Source organism: Chrysemys picta, chromosome 12 (genome assembly GCF_011386835.1).
Source record: "Chrysemys picta bellii isolate R12L10 chromosome 12, ASM1138683v2, whole genome shotgun sequence".
Classification (NCBI taxonomy): domain Eukaryota; kingdom Metazoa; phylum Chordata; order Testudines; family Emydidae; genus Chrysemys; species Chrysemys picta.
This window is the reverse complement of record NC_088802.1, coordinates 24,854,031-24,866,926: the sequence shown is the minus strand read 5'-3', so window position 1 is coordinate 24,866,926 and position 12,896 is coordinate 24,854,031. Positions and strand designations below refer to the sequence as shown.

General features: G+C 53.2%; 1 protein-coding gene and 1 pseudogene across 1 annotated transcript; both read right to left on the bottom strand.

Annotated features, from left to right (window-relative positions):
• LOC135974560 (olfactory receptor 6N1-like) overlaps positions 1 to 12,896 on the bottom strand; it is a 157,651-nt pseudogene that overhangs the window by 112,112 nt on the left and 32,643 nt on the right.
• Positions 6,108 to 7,332, bottom strand: LOC135974761 (maestro heat-like repeat-containing protein family member 1). Its single transcript, XM_065563290.1, has 3 exons — positions 7,203 to 7,332; positions 6,899 to 6,994; positions 6,108 to 6,263 (listed from the first exon to the last, which is right to left on the bottom strand). The coding sequence occupies exons 1-3, from the start codon at positions 7,302 to 7,304 to the stop codon at positions 6,144 to 6,146; spliced, it is 318 nt and encodes a 105-aa protein (XP_065419362.1). The 5' UTR covers positions 7,305 to 7,332; the 3' UTR covers positions 6,108 to 6,143.

Sequence of the window (12,896 nt, the reverse complement as noted above, 5' to 3'; positions counted from 1 at the left end):
AGACACAGTTGGGACCTGTCTACACTACAGGTCTGTCGTGCATTTGTAATCTGCTGACCCCCACATGTTGTTCAGAGCCTATGGACAACACAGCTCCTAAAGTGTGTTTGTTCTGTGCTTATCTGGTATGTACCAGCAGGGCTGGACAGCCTTTCTCACTGTGCTGTGGGGAGCAGCTCCTGGGTACTAAGAGTCTGAAGAAGCTCTCAAGGACTAATTTTTTAAAATAATTGTTATCAATGAATTGGGAGAAAACATACAATCACTGCGGATAAGATTGGGGGGTGACAAAATAGAGGCAGAGTGGTAATTCCTGATGGCGAGAGGGCAGTGATATACAGCGATCTGGCTCATTCGGCCAGCTGGACCCATTCAAAGAAAACAAGTTTGAGCAGAGCCCAATGCAAGGTCCTACACGTAGCCTCAAGGCACGCCGGCCACACCTCCAGAAGGGGGACGTGTATCCAGGAAAGCAGTGACTCTGAAAAGGATTTAGGGGCCAGAGTGGAAAAGCCACTCAACATGAGCTCCCAGTGTGATGCTGTGGTGAACAGGGCTAAAGCCATCATTAGACGAAGGAGCAGAGCCGTGAGTAGGATAGGGAGGTGACACAGCAGCAGTGAGACTGCTATTGGAATACTGCCTCCAGTGTTGGTGTCCTCCTTTGAAAAAGATGGTCCTAGAAATTGGAGCTGGGGCAGCAAAGAGCCACCAAATGTTCTGAGGGCTGGAGAAAAATGCCTTCTAGTGAGCTATTGAAAGAGCTCAACCTGTTTAGCTTATCAAAAGAAGATTGAAAGGTGACTTCACTGAAGTGTTGAAATGCCTTAATGGAGAGAAAATATTGGGTATTAAAGGGCTTTTTAATCGAGCAGAGAAAGGCAGAACTAGACCCAATGGCTGGAAGGTGAAAAGAGACAAATTCCTATGACAAATAAGGCACAAATATTCAACAGCGAGGATGATTGACCACAGGAAGAAGCTACCATGGAAAGTGGTGGATTCTCCATCTCTTGATGTCATTTAATAAAGACTAGATGCCTTTCCGGAATGTGTTTGCCCCAAAAGTAGCTATTGTGGTAGACAATGGCCTGTGATATGCAGGGGATCAGATTAGATGCTCTAACGGTCTCTGCTGCCCATAAAGTCTACTCATTTCTGAGAAACCGAGTGTAGCATTGGGAGCAGCCTCTGCTTATTAAACAATCAGTTTGTCAGCACCTGCAGGACAATTTGGTTCTTAGGACTAGTGAGCATGGACTTGTCAAGAACAAATCATTCCAGACCAATCCTAGCTCCTTCTTTGGCAGGGTTAGGGGCCTAGTGGAGGTGGGTAAACAGTAGATGTGATCTATCTTGGTGTTTATAAGGCTTTTGACACAGTCCCATAGGACATTCTCACAAGCAAACAGATGCTGCTTAGCACTGTCAGTGCAGCTTTTGCTGGGGGATTCTCCCAGCACTTTCCAATAGTGGGAAAGTATGAAATCCCCATTTGACTGCTGGGGACAGAGCCTAGAGGGGGCAGCAACTTACCCCAAGTCCCACAGGTCAATAGGAAACCAGCAATGGAACCGAGGAGTCCTGACTCCCAGTTCCCTGCTCCAATCACTCCAGTGGAGCACACTCCCTCTCAAAGCAGGGGGACCGGACATGAGTGCCTGGTTGTAATTGCCAGCTGTGGGAGGGAGTGTGCAGCAGTGGTTAGTGAAGGGGCCTGGAAATAAGGACTGCTGGGTCTATTGGAGAGTGTCACTAGGAACAGTGCATAAGATGAGGTGTCCTGTCATGTTTACTCAGATCAGATTAGGACATAATAGAATGGCTGAAATAGTTTATTTTATTTGTATTGTATTATTTTGCAATTGTTAAGAGCAGCAACTACTTAGCTCAGACTTAAGCATCTTATCTAATTTTTGAGATCTAAGTGTCTCCTCTTTGAGTGCAACGAGACAATTTAACACATTGTGACAAAGAATTTTCATTGCCACTTGTTATGATTTCAAGAAACAAACTGGTTTAGTTTGAATAGGATTTTCAGTCAGAAACGGTTTCAATGAAATTTTCCCACCATCTCGATTCCTGGGCTCTATCTCTGCCTTTCGGTGGGGAGGGGGGGCGGGTTGCTGTCAGTTAGAACAGGAGTCTGATTTGGATAGGGATAGAGACCTCTTCAATGTTTTTAATGAAGTAAATACTAATGGGAATTGTGTGATCATGGGAGACTTTAACAGATATAGACTGGAGGACAAGTGCTAGTAATATAATAGGGCTCAGATTTTCCTAGATGTGATAGCTGATGGATTCCTTCACCAAGTAGTTGCTGAACCAACAAGAGGGGATGCCATTTTAGATTTGGTTTTGGTGAGTAGTGAGGATCTCTTAGAAGAAATGGTTGTAGGGGACAGCCTTGGTTTGAGCGATCATGAGCTAATTCAGTTTAAACTAAATGGAAGGGTAAACAAAAATAGATCTGTGACTAGGGTTTTTTTTTTCAAAAGGGCTAACTTTAAAAAATTAAGGAAATTAATTAGGGAAGTGGATTGGACTGAAGGACTTGTGGAACAGATGGATCAGACTGAACAGGTTCCAAACCTCTCGGAGGCTCTTACCTTCTAAACAGGGACGTCTGTTTTCTAGTAAAATCAGGAAAAAGAAAGGAGAAAACTCTAAAGAGGTTCCTCCTGGCGCTCACGTACATGACCCCTAATACTCTCTCAGTCCTCAAAGAGAGACCTCGAGAAGGAGACTTGCTGAAGCAAAGCTACAGGGGACTCAGAGGTTTCCCTGGCCCTGAGCCCCTGTCCTGCCTGGCTGATGTCAGCATCTCTCTGTGAGGTCACCACCTCCCCAGCACCTTTGACCAATAGGCTGAGGTCCTGCAAAAGGCCTTTGTGATGTCACTGTCACACCCACCCCTCACCTGCAGTGCTAATGTCCTGCCACAGGGCAGACACTTTGGAGGTTTGAGCTACTCCCTGTGGATCACCCCGCTCAATGAGTGTTCATTCTAGGAAGCAAGCCGGCTAGACAGTAAAACAGCAGAGGCTGCTCCCAATGCTACAGTCGGTTTCTCAGAAATGAGTAGACTTTATGGGCAGAAGAGACAGTTAGAGCATCTAATTTGACCCCCTGCATATCACAGGCCTTACTGCACCATATGGGGCAGGCAGAGCTCTGCCTGGGCGCAGGGGGAATGGGATGGGGGTAGATCAAGGAAAGGGGGGAGGGGAATGGGTGTGAGGGAAAGAGCTCCTGTCCCAGATGAAGGAATTTGGGGGCAGAGGAAAGGACCCTGCTCCACAGAGAGGGGAGAGGGTTTCTGTGAGTGCCAGGGGGCTCCATTTCCCCTTCCACTAGCTCCCCATTTACAGAGAGCCAGAGCAGTACCTGCAGCAGAGAGCGGGAGTTGCTGGTGGCCTCAGAGGCACAGGCCCTGCAGCTCCTCGGGCACCTGGCGCAAGTGCCGCATGATACGGAGCTGGCGCATCACATTGGCCGTGACGTCCTCCTGCTGCAAGGGAACGAGAACCTGTCTGAGACTCAGATGCCTCCGAGGAATCAGGGGGGATTAACGGCCCCTGGAACCAGCAGCATTTCCACCCAGCCCCTGCCCACCTCTGAGGGATGGATTTCCCCTCCTGACCCCCAGGATGGAATCTTGTTGTCCTTCCTAGTGACCTCCAGTGGCAACCCCCCTCCTTGTACGGGGAGCTCCTGCCACGTCCCCCTCAGTGCCCCTGACAGCTGTTCCACCTCCAATCCACAGCTCAAGTTCTCAGACCCCTCTCCTCCACCCCCACCCAGGTTGGGTAGGGAGGGGACTGTAGCAGGGGGGGGGGCAGGAGGGATTCTGGCAGCAGTGAAGTGGGATGTGGGGAGGTTGAGACCTTTCCCCAAGTCACCCCAGCCACTAATGCTGAAGCCGCAGGATGGCAGCCCTGGTGAATGGGACGGATCGGCAGCCCCTGCTGACTAGGGTTACCATACGTCCCGTTTTTCCCGGACATGTCCTGCTTTTCGGCAATCAAACCCCCGTCCGGGGGGAATTGCCGAAAAGCCAAACATGTCCGGGAAAATGCCGGCCGGGCACTTCCCCTCCCGCGGCTGCTCTGCTCCGCTCCTCCCCTCTCAGACTTTAAAAGCCGAGCTGCCCGAGCCAGCGCTACTGGCTTCGGGCAGCCCCCCCCTGCCTCCGGACCCCGAGCCGCCGGCCAGGCACTTCCCTTCCCGGGCTCCAGCTGAGCTGCTCCGCTCCTCCCCTCTCAGACTTTAAGAGCCGAGCTGCCTGAGCCAGCGCTACTGGCTTCGGGCAGCCCCCCCTGCCTCCGGACCCCGAGCCGCCGGCCAGGCACTTCCCTTCCCGGGCTCCAGCTGAGCTGCTCCGCTCCTCCCCTCTCAGACTTTAAGAGCCGAGCTGCCCGAGCCAGCGCTACCGGCTTCGGGCAGCCCCCTTGCCTCCAGACCCTGAGCCGCCGGCCAGGCACTTCTCCTCCCCGGCCTCCAGCTGCTCTGCTCCGGCGGCTCGGGGGAAGCGCCGGCCGGGGGCGCAGGGTCTGGGGGCTGCCCGGCAAACCGTGAAGCCGGTAGCACTGGGGCAGCCCTTTCCCCATGGCTGGGAGTGGGAGGGAGGAGGGGGCGGAGTCAGGGCGGGGGAAGGGGTGGAGTTGGGCGGGGCTAGGGGAGGGGAAATGGGCGGGGCCAGAGCCCGTGGAGGGTCCTCTTTTTTTATTTATTAGACATGGTAACCCTACTGCTGACTGAATCCTCCTGTTCTCTCCAGAACGGGTCCAGCCTTGCCAGCAGCAGGACAAGCGTCCCCTTCCCATGTGCCTCAGCCCTGCCTGGTCAGACGCCATCACCCGTCAGTCCTTGGCCTCCCAGGTTGCCAATGATGGGAGCAACTCTGAGTGGTGGCTCGGGTGACACAGACACCAGACCACTAGGAATTGGGTGCGGCCCTGTGGGACAGGAGAGTCTCGCAGAGGGCACTTGGGGGACTCTCCTGCCCTTCCTAAGAGCAATAGCACCCTGTCCTAAGAACATAAGTCTGGGATGAGGCAAAGCTTGTCATTAATTAGCCTGGCTAAAGAGCTGGGTGGAGCTGCTCCGAGGACAAGCTGGCTCGCTCCTGCTCATGGAGGTGAATTCATCTCCCTTCCCAGGAACACCTGCTCTCCCTTTCATTCCCCACCAGGCAACTTGTGCCAGGCCAGCGAATGGCCACAGGATGGGAATGAGGCCTGGGCCCCGCCCCAATCTCCTGAGTCTAATGCAGCTGCTCAGCTTGTCCCCCATCAGCTGCTGGGTTTCCCCCAGGAGGGAGTAGGTGACAGGGAGAGAGACACACACACGTTTGTCCTTCTGGTTGCAGGGCTTGTGTCCTTCCAATCCCATTGGTGGCTGCACAGTGGGCAGAGTCCTCGCTGCGTGCCCAGCCCAACAGAATTGCAGGGCGTGGTGTGGAACACAGAAAGAGATAGAGAGACTCATCCTCCAGCCGGGTCAGTCTGAGAGAAATTGGCTGGGATCCCAGTCTCACTCTTCTAGCGGGTGCCATTTCCCAGCTGGGTTCCTTACCCCACTGGTGCAGCAGCAGCTGGTAGAGCCGGTAAACCCCCTCCCTGGCCTGCCGGCTGATGTCCTTGGCTGGGTCACTGACGGACAGAGCTAGCTGTGCCATGTGGTGACCCATCCTGGGGAATTCCGCTGAGTTCTAATGGACGGGAGAGGGAGAGGGGAGAGGGGACTCCATCAGCATTTTCCTGTCAGCTCCCAGTCCCCCCCGGGCCAGGACTCTCCTTCCCCTCAGCCCCTCTGCAGGAGATGCTAGAGCCAGACCCTTAATTTCCTCTGCCCCCAAGGAAGCCTGGAGCACAGGGCTGTGGGCAGGGCCCTCCATGAGGACTTGCTTCCCCAGCTGCTCCAGGATGACAGGGAGGCATGAACCTGGAGCACAGTCCCCTTAAAAGCCCAGAGTCACCACTTAACTAGGACAAGAAGAACTTGACTCAAGCCAGGCTCACTCTCTGCTCTGACTCTGCCTCCCCAAGAGGAACACTCCTAACCCACAGCCCCTGCAGCAACAGATCCTACAGCCCGTCGGAGCCAGATCACCTACGCCTGGAGTCAGGAAGCTGGGGTCAGAGGTCACTTATGTCAAACTCAGGGAGGGTGATGGTGAATCTGAGCAGGGCCGTGCTGCTCTTAACAGCCCTGGCTCTCTCTCGCGGCACCCTGGACACGATCCAGTAGTTAATGTGCTGTGGGGAAAGGAGGCAGATCAGGATCAATGGGCAGGTGCACGTATTGTGGAAATGAGACACAGACACACACCCATCCCCAGGGGGCTGAGACATTGTGCGCAGGATGGAATATCTGATTCATTGATTGCAGAGCTTTGGAAGGGGATTGTTGCCCGCAGGACGATTCTTGAATCCTGCAGGTCACAACTTGTCATTGTCTCTCTAGACTGGAACAATGTTCAGTGTCGGGGCTGGTCCCATCCTCCCTGCACTCCTGATTCCTGAACAATCCCCTCAGAAATCTCAGGGCCCATCGGAGAGACGGGCTGATTCTCTGGGGCCCTCCTGTTTCTCTAGGAAGGAGCCTGTGACTCTTCTCTGAGGACTCTCTTCTGGATCTCCCAGGAGGGGTTCAGACTCTCACTCCCCAAGCCAGCCAGGGGCCCTGTGTTTAGTGCTCAACACAACCAGGCAGAGCTCTGGCTTGAAGTCCCAGCTCCTTCCTCTGTCCTTTAAGGAGGAAGGGCCTGACACTGCATTGCACTGACTGCCCTGACCAAGGATGCCCACTGGGGGCTCAGCTAGGAGGACAGACTGGAAAATGGATCTAAGAGTGAAGGTAAAATTGCCCCCACCCCTCTCATCGGGCTAACCTCCAAGATGTACTGGAGCCTGTCGGTGTCTGGGGACTCTGCCAGCAGGTTCCCCAGCATGGCGTCCAGGAGGTCTGGCAAGACCCTAGGCAGATCCTGAAAGCAAGGGAGAGCCATGGGTCAGAGTTAGGGAAACTGGGGCTACACCTGCCACAGGATGGGAAGTGGGGTCTCTGGGAAGCACTGGTGAGACCCCCAAACACATATCCTGGCCTCTCTCATTCACATCCCACTGCAGGCAATTAGCAAGGATTCATGGCAGGATGACAGCTGGCTCTTCAATCCATGACTTTAGCTGATCTACCTGCACTTGGGTGGTGTCCTTCTCCATGCCCAGGGTGAAGACGGCGTGCAGGGCAGCTCGGAGGAGGTGGGTCTCCAGCTCTGGCTCCAGGGCAGGTGTCATGGTGATGGCAAGAGAGAGGAGCCGGCATTAGACTGTGCAGTGCGGGGATGGGACTGGCACCAACATGCAGGTGAAACTGCAGGGAAATAGGCACAGGCTGGTGAGAATGGAAACTGAGGCACCGAGCCAGGGAATTACAAGGCCAAGGTTTCTCAGACAGACAGTGGCAGGGCAGGAATAGCACCTGTTCCCTGGACCCTGCTGCCCCTCCTGTATCTGATCCTGGGTGTGAGCCTCTCCCCAAAGCCGTTGCAATGTTACTGGAGTGAAAAGAACAGCCCAGCCAGGAGAGAGTGAACCTTCCCCCCACCTCTGCCAGAGGAGCCACCCTTGGGCGGTGACCTGGGAGTGGGAGGGGCAGTGACTCCCAGCCCTGGGCCTGAGCAGCACTGGGGTTAGGGGAACCGGGCCGGAGGGTCTCGGTACCTGAGGTTGCCCACAGCAATCAGGGAGTTAGCGAGGACGGCGCCGGGTGGAGAGTTATCAGGCAGCTCCTCAATAAGCTCCTGTGAGACGCAACAGAGACAAAGGAGCATGTGAGATTCGGGCCACACTGACACTTCTCAGTGAGGAGATTACACAGCCAGGGCCCCACACAGCCAGCAGGATCCCCCCACCTACCTCCCGCTCCTCCGATTCCTGCCCAATAGTGACCACTCTCCGAATTTCTCCCGTCTCTTCTCCCCAGCCTTCAGCCCCAGCAATCCCTGCCCTCTGCTGCCCCTCCAGCACCAACAATCCCCCATCCATTGGCCTGGGGAGACCCCTGCCCCTCCCATGTCTCTGTCTTTCCTCCAGCTGCTGGGCACCGTGTCTCGCTCACCACAATCCTCTCCGCCACAGCCGCCTTGCAGCAGTGCGGCTCCACTGTGTCCTGCCCTCTCTGCTGTGCAGCGAGACGCTGGGTGAATGGCGTGCAGGAACACGAGCTGCTGGGCCTCCTCCTGCACCCACCAGGAGTGGGGTTAGGGGAGAGAGAGCCAGTTAGCCAGGGACCTCCCTGCCCCCACACAGCAGCTGCAGGACTCAGGCCTGAATGGGGGATAGTGGGGACCCGCCCATTGTCCAAATCACCCACCACTCCACCACAAGCAGGGTCAGGAACTGGGACAGTGCCTGTGGGGGGAGGAGACCCGGCTGGTGTGTGACAGACACCCCCACCTCTGGGGTCCCAGATCATGGAGGAGAAAGGTCCCCATTAGGGCTGGTGGATCATCAGGGACAAGACCCTCTGCAGGGGGTCAGGTGCTGGGAAGGGGCAGGACAGTCTCGGTTCCAGCACAGCTGGGGTACGTTTGTACCTTTTCTCCGCCTTGGAGCTGCTCTCGGCTGTTATTGAGAGCAGCCTCCTCTGTGGCCACGTCCACCCATTCCTCCTCCTCGTCCCCTGAGTCCCTGGCAGTCCCTGCACCAGGGAGAGAAGGGGACAGGGTGATGCCTGCTGCCATTTGGGGGAAGGACAGGGGCATGGTGGGGCAATGTGTCCCCTTCCCACCTCCGGGACCCAGGGCAGATCGGGCCCCACACTCCCCCCTCTCAGTGATGCCTTCAGCCCCCAACTCCTTCAGGAGCCCATAGCAAAGAGACCCCCCCACGCTGTCCTGGACTCCCTGGGAGGTGCCTCCCCCCAACTGGAGCACCAAGGACCGAAGTGGCAGCATCTAGTGTCAGTGGGGTTCATGTGGCTCAAGCCAGACCCCTGGGCTGGGGACCCACCCCCATAGCACTGATCGAGGGCCTGGGCCCAGGGTGTTCACAGCCCCGCCCTCACCTCTCTCTGAGCCCAGCCTGACTCCTCACCTAGAACAAAGCAGCGGCGCCCATCGGCCTCGCTGCTGCCCGAGTCCCAGGCACTGGTGCTGTCCCATGGGGAGCGGTCCGAGCTGCTGGTGGTGGGACAGGGATCCTCCACCTCCTGCCCTGGGGAGGCTGGCAGGTCCTCACTGACCGGGCAGGGCGATGCCTCCTGCTGGGAATCAGGACTCGGCTCCTGGGGCTGCTGCTGCCCACACAACATGCCCCAGAGTCACCCTGCCTGGCTCCCCTCCTGCGCTGGGTCCTGCCTGCCCAGCCGCATCCTGGCCCAGCTCCATTTCGACCTGGCCTCTCCCACCTCGGCACCTGCGCTGGGAGCGGGTTTTCTCCGCCAGAAGGCTGGGCACTTCCACCTCCTGGCCTGGCCGGGAGCTCCTTCCCCGCCAGTGGGGCCGGAGGAGCCGCTCTGCTCCTGGGGAAGATGGCAGCTGCTTCCCTCAGGCTCTGGGGCCACCTGCAGAGCCTTCTTCTTGAACATCCTCAGGAGCCTGGCCATCCTGGAACCGAGCGGGGAGCGGGCGTGAGTCTGGGGTCAAGGCAGCCTCTCACTAACCAGCCTGTTTGGTCCCTCCCCATCCCTGCCCCAGCCAGAGCAGCTCCTCCTCCCCGCACAGGGGTGCATGTAATGGAATCTACACGCACTGGCAGGAGTTCATTGCATGATCTGCTTCCTGCTGTTTGGTTCTGGGCTGTTGGAGTACGGGCTTGCAACCCTCTGTGCACACATATTATACTAATTGCATCTAGACCACATCTCCCTAGTTTGTTTGTGAGAATGTCCTTATTAACAGCAAGATGGATCACATCTACTGTTTACCCACCTCCACTAGGCCCGTAACCCTGCCAAAGAAGGAGCTAGGATTGGTTTGGAATGATTTGTTCTTGACAAGTCCATGCTCACTAGTCCTAAGAACCAAATTGTCCTGTAGGTGCTGACAAACTGATTGTTTAATAAGGAGTATCTTTCCAGGTATGTTAATGGATGGGAAGACGTACTTTTTCAGGTATCTCTGACGAGAACTGGGGCACAGCACTTAGTTTGTTGAGGCCATAAAATGGAGACAGGAACCTCTTCTCTCCTCCCAGCACCCCAGATACCTAAAAAGGTGGGACTCACATCCCTCAAAGGGCTTTAAAAAAGACAATGGTTACAATGTGGCCCCGACCATTTCTGGTTTCTGCAGACTAGATGTTTTAGCAAAGTTTAGAATTCCTTGGTACTCAACATCGTGAAACTCTCCTTTCTCCTTCACAAAGGGCTTTAACGCCCCTTATCTCACCCAGGCTCTCGACTGCCCAAAGTTGGAGAATTGTCCCTGTTCCCATTGCAGAGCACCCCCCACGACACACACACAGAGTCCTCCTGATGGTGGGAGGGGAACAGAGGAAAGGACAGAAGATGTAATAGATGAAGAGAAAGGAGGGAGGGATGGAGGAAAAGGTAAAACAAAAAGGACAAACCCTAATGTCCCCAGTGATTCTAAGGGACAAAATCCCAGGTGGGGAATAAAATTCGACCACCTTAAACTAGTGTTTTCCATGCCTAGAATTCAGCGGGCGCCAGATGCATCAGACTGAACGGGTTCCAAACCTCTCGGAGGCTCTTACCTTCTAAACAGGGACGTCTGTTTTATAGTAAAATCAGGAAAAACAAAAGAGAAAACTCAAAAGAGGTTCCTCCTGGCGCTCATATACGTGAACCTAAATACTCTCTCAGTCCTCAAAGAAAGAGACCTCGAGAAGGAGACTTGCTGAAGCAAAGCTACAGGGGACTCTGAGGTTTCCCTGGTCCTGCGCCCCTGTCCTGCCTGGCTGATGTCAACATCTCTCTGTGGGGTCATCACCTCCCCAGCACCTTTGACCAATAGGCTGAGGTCCTGCAAAAGGCATTTGTGATGTCACTGCCACACCCACCCCTCCCCTGCAGTGCTAATGTTCTGCCGCAGGCCAGACACTTTGGAGGTTTGAGCTACTCCCTGTGGATCACCCCGCTCAATGAGTGTTCATTCTAGGAAGCAAGCCGGCTAGACAGTAAAACATCACAAGCTGCTCCCAATACTACACTCGGTTTCTCAGAAATGAATAGACTTTATGGGCAGAAGAGACAGTTAGAGCATCTAATCTGACCCCCTGCATATCACAGGCCTCCTGTCTACTACAATAGCTACTGTTGGGGTAAACACATTCCAGAAAGGCATCTAGTCTTTATTAAATGACATCAAGAGACGGAGAATCCACCACTTTCCTTGGTAGCTTCTTCCTGTGGTCAATCATCCTCGCTGTTGAATATTTGTGCCTTATTTGTCATAGGAATTTGTCTCTTTTCACCTTCCAGCCATTCCCAAACCTCAGCCAGTATTTGTAGGTGACAAATCTCATGAATTGTCACAGATTGCGGTGTTACTAGAGGAGGTTTTGGAATTAACTGATAAGTCACTGGGACCAGATGGCATTCACCCAAGAGTTCTGAAAGAACTCAGATGTGAAATTGCGGAACTACTAATTATGGTTTGTAACTTGTCCTTTAAATCAGCTTCTGTATCCGTGACTGGAAGATAGCTAATGTAACGCCAATATTTAAAAATGGCACTATTGGTGATCCCGGCAATTACGGACCAGTAAGTCTAATGTCAGTACCGGGAAAATTAGTTGAAACAATTGTAAATAAAAAAATTGTCAGACACATAGAAGAACATAAATTGTAGGGCAAAAGTCAACATAGTTTAGGTAAAGGGAAATCGTGTCTTACTAATCTATTAGAGTTCTTTGAAGGGGTCAACAAACATGTGGACAAGGGGGATCCAGTGGACATAGTGTACTTAGATTTCCAGAAAGCATTTGACAAGGCCCCTCACCAAAGGGTCTTATGTAAATTAAGTTGTCATGGGATAAGAGGGAAGATCCTTTCATGGATTGAGAACTGGTTAAAAGACAGGGAACAAAGGGTAGGAATAAATGGTAAATTTTCAGAATGGAGATGGGTAACTAGTGGTGTTCCCCAAGGGTCAGTCCTAGGACCAATGCTATTCAACTTATTCATAAATGATCTGGAGAAAGGGGTAAAAAGTGAGGTGGCAAAGTTTGCAGATGATACTAAAGTGTTCAAGATAGTTAAGACCAAAGCAGACTGTGAAGAACTTCAAAAAGATCTCACAAAACTAAGTGATTGGGCAACAAAATGGCAAATAAAATTTAATGTGGACAACGTAAAGTAATGCACATTGGGAAAAATAACCCCAACTATACATACAATATGATGGGGGCTAATTTAGCTACAACGAATCAGGAAAAAGATCTTGGAGTCATCGTGGATAGTTCTCTGAAGACTTCCACGCAGTGTGCAGCGGCAGTCAAAAAAGCAAACAGGATGTTAGGAATCATTAAAAAGGGGATAGAGAATGAGACGGAGAATATCTTATTGCCCTTATATAAATCCATGGTACACCCACATCTTGAATACTGTGTACAGATGTGGTCTTCTCATCTCAAAAAAGATATACTGGCATTAGAAAAGGTTCAGAGAAGGGCAATTAAAATGATTAGAGGTTTGGAAGGGGTCCCATATGAGGAGAGATTAAAGAGGCTAGGACTTTTCAGCTTGGAAAAGAGGAGACTATGGGGGGATATAATAGAGGTATATGAAATCATGAGTGATGTGGAGAAAGTGAATAAGGAAAAGTTATTTACTTGTTCCCATAATATAAGAATTCCACTAGTAACCTCCCTCCAGCCTGACAGTTCGCCTTTCAGTACGACCCATTGTAGTCTCCCCTTTAA